The sequence below is a fragment of the Condylura cristata genome, unplaced genomic scaffold (assembly GCF_000260355.1).
Source record: "Condylura cristata isolate star-nosed mole 26May11 unplaced genomic scaffold, ConCri1.0 scaffold00073, whole genome shotgun sequence".
Classification (NCBI taxonomy): Eukaryota; Metazoa; Chordata; class Mammalia; order Eulipotyphla; family Talpidae; genus Condylura; species Condylura cristata.
In genome coordinates, this window is record NW_004567174.1 from 101458 (window position 1) to 104381 (window position 2924).

Below are 2924 nucleotides of genomic sequence, written 5' to 3' on the forward strand. Positions count from 1 at the left end.
GGCGCCGAGCCCCGACGGGGCTCTTGACCCGGCTGCCGAGGTCCCCTTCAGCGAGGGGTTTGCGTTGACGCCCCAGCCCCGGGCCGCCTCAGAGGGCGTCCCGAGCGCCGGGCTCGTGGGGGTCCCGGGGTCCCCAAGGCCTGTCTCCTGGGCCCGTTTCCCTTAGCAGGGGTGGACAGCCCCGAGCCCTCACCCACCTGGGCCCCGCCGGCCACCCCGGCAGGCGGCCCAGAGCGGGCAGGGGCAAGTGGACGGTGGCTGAGAGGCCCGGCCGGCCTCGCCCCCTGCCGGTCCCTGCGCCAGGGCTCCCCGGCCTCGGCCCCGGCCCTGCGGGTCACCGGGCCAGAGGGGGCCGGCCGCCGCTGCCCTGTGGGGACGGCCTCCTGGCCACTTGCCTGAAAGGAAGCTCCGGCCTCCTGTTTCCTCTTCTGCCTGCGAGGCCCAGATGCTGACGCAGCTGGTGACCCCTGTCCACCGGGCCAGAGGGGACAGGGCAGAAGCACGCAGGGAAACCTGGGCCCGGTGACCCCCGGGCCGGGCTGCTGACCCAGCACTGACCGGTCCCTGCACAGCTGAGATGCCGCCGGCCGAGGCCACGCTGCCGGCCCCGAGGTGTCCTGCCGTCCAGTGTCTGAGCCTCAGGGTCCCTTGTGAAAACCGGGTCGACTCCATGTCATTTTGTGGCCATTCTGTTGAGGGCGCAGCCCCCGCTGTCCGGGGCGGGGGGCGGGGCGGGGGCTGAGGCCCGGTCACTGCCGCGGACCGACGAGACCGGAGGCCCCGAGAGGCGCCGGGCGGGCAGCACCCCAGACCTGGCGGAGCCCCAGCTTTGGGCCTGGACACCGGGAACAGGGGCGGGACGCTGACCGCGATCCATGAGGTCCGGGGCTCGGGACAGGCTGGTCCGGCCTGCGCGGCCAGGCAGGCGCCGTGGACAGTCCCGCCGGGGGCAGGAGAGAACTGTCCAGAGGCCGTTTCAGGGTCCACCCGGCCGTGTGGCTCCGACCTCTTCCGCGAACTTCCCGGAACGGCAGCGTCACCTCTGACCCCGACCGGAGCTGGGGGTCCAGTCCCGGCGGGCTCACGGGCCCCACACGCGTCCCGGCCGGCCGGCAGAGGGGCTCAGGGGCGCTGCCCACTGCCTGGAGGCTCGGCCCGGCCCCGAACCCCGGGGGTCTGCGGGGGTCACTGCGCAGCGGCCAGCTGGGGCCCCGGAGTCCAGAAAGCCAGAGCAGGGGGCGGTGTCCACAGGACTCCCCAGAGTTCCTTCAGGACGCCCTTCCCCCGCACAATACAGCAAGACCTACAATTACTTGTCCTTGAGTGACCAGATCAAGTACACCTGTGACAAAGGCTACGTGCTGGTTGGCTCCGACACCATCAACTGCAAGAACTTGCACTGGACGCCAGAGGCCCCCCAGTGCAGAGGTGACCCCCCGCCCAGCCCCGCGGGGCAGGGACGCGCGAGTCGGGGGCTCTGGGCTGCGCTGGGTGGGCTCACGTGTGACCGCGTCCCCCCCAGCCCCAGGCCGCACCCCTTCCCCGACGGATGGGGCGTCCCGGTGAGCCCCCCCCGGCTGGGCAGCGGTCACCGTCGCTTGGCCATCAGAGACCCAGGCACCGGGGACGCCCGGGCTGCCGGCCAGCGGCTCTGAGACCGCGGGGCGGGTGGCAGGACCCGACGGCCCTGCACGGGGTGGCGAGTCCTGGTCCCGTCTCCGGCCCCTTGCCCCCGGTCCTCGGGCTCGCTGACGTGTGTCCTCGCACCCAGCCCAGTGTCAGAAGCCCAGGGTGTTGCACAGCCGGCTCTCCTTGGAGCAGGATCTGTACCCAGAGTCCCAGACACTGAGCGTCCACTGTGACCCTGGCTACACCGTGGTCGGGGCCCAGAACATCACCTGCTCGGAATACAGGACCTGGGTCCCCGCGGTGCCCAAGTGTGAGTGGGTGAGTAGCCTGGCGCAGGGCGTTCCGGGCCGCGCCGCGCCTCCCCGGGGCCGCCCTCCCAGCAGGGGAGGGAGGGAGTCACTTCTGCACCGTTCGAGGGAGCTTGTTTCTCTGGAGTCTTGTCGGGGACACTCCCTGCTGTCGCCTGAGAACAGGGAACTGAACACCGCGGGCCGAGCAGAGCAGCCTAGGGCCGGGCACGCGGGCGAATGTCCTTTTTCCGGGCTGCGTAATATTCCGCCCCCCGCTTCCGGTGGCCGGCGGGAATGGCCTCCGTCCCCCCAGGCGCTCGCAGCCTCACTCGCCCCGTCTCTCCTTCAGGTGTTCCCGGAAGGCTGTGAGCAGGTGGAGGCCAGCCAGAGACTCTTGCAGTGTCTCCCCAACCCCCAGGAGGTGAGGATGGCCCTGGAGGTGTATAAGTTATCTCTGGAGATTGAGCAGCTGGAGTGGCAGAGAAACAACTGGAAGGAATCCAGGGTGGCGTCTGAGCTGTGACTGATCCCGAACGGGAGAAACACGCGCCCCCCGGTACCCCCACGCTGTGCTCCCTGCCCAGCCTCTGTGCCCCGGGATTCTCTGCAGTGACAGTCCCACGTCGCGACTGCTGATGCGAAGCCGGGTCGCTGGCCTCCCCCCGCCAGACGGGGTCCTCTCCCGCCTCTGCGCTCGAGCCGTCCCTGAATTCCGCGTCCTTCTCCGTGTTAACATTCCCTCTCCAGTCTTCCGTATCGCTGTATTTCTTTGCGGGGACCGTCCACCCACGGCAGGCGAGAGGCCGCTGTGTCTGGAACTCTCCGTCTGCCCCCGCGGCCGTCCCGCGTCTTCTGCCAGAGCGAGCGGCTCTCACTGGGGCGCTTTATTTCTCGCCTCCCCTGTGGGCCGCTTTCCCAGCCGCGGTGTGGGTGGGAAACAGAAGAGCCCGGAGCGCCACTGCCTGTCTCCCACAGGCCCGAGGTCGCGGTGGAGTCCTCTGCTCT

General features: G+C 70.3%; 1 protein-coding gene across 1 annotated transcript in view; it reads left to right on the top strand.

The window, feature by feature from the left end:
• Positions 1 to 2653, top strand: part of C4BPA (complement component 4 binding protein, alpha) — a 14686-nt gene extending 12033 nt beyond the window's left edge. Inside the window, exons 8-11 of the mRNA XM_012734806.1 lie at positions 573 to 612; positions 1298 to 1428; positions 1772 to 1947; positions 2269 to 2653. Of these exons, the coding sequence (XP_012590260.1) occupies positions 573 to 612; positions 1298 to 1428; positions 1772 to 1947; positions 2269 to 2442 (521 nt within the window). The 3' untranslated portion in view covers positions 2443 to 2653. The remainder of the gene's footprint in view (positions 1 to 572; positions 613 to 1297; positions 1429 to 1771; positions 1948 to 2268) is intronic.
• Positions 2654 to 2924: the final 271 nt, after the last annotated feature.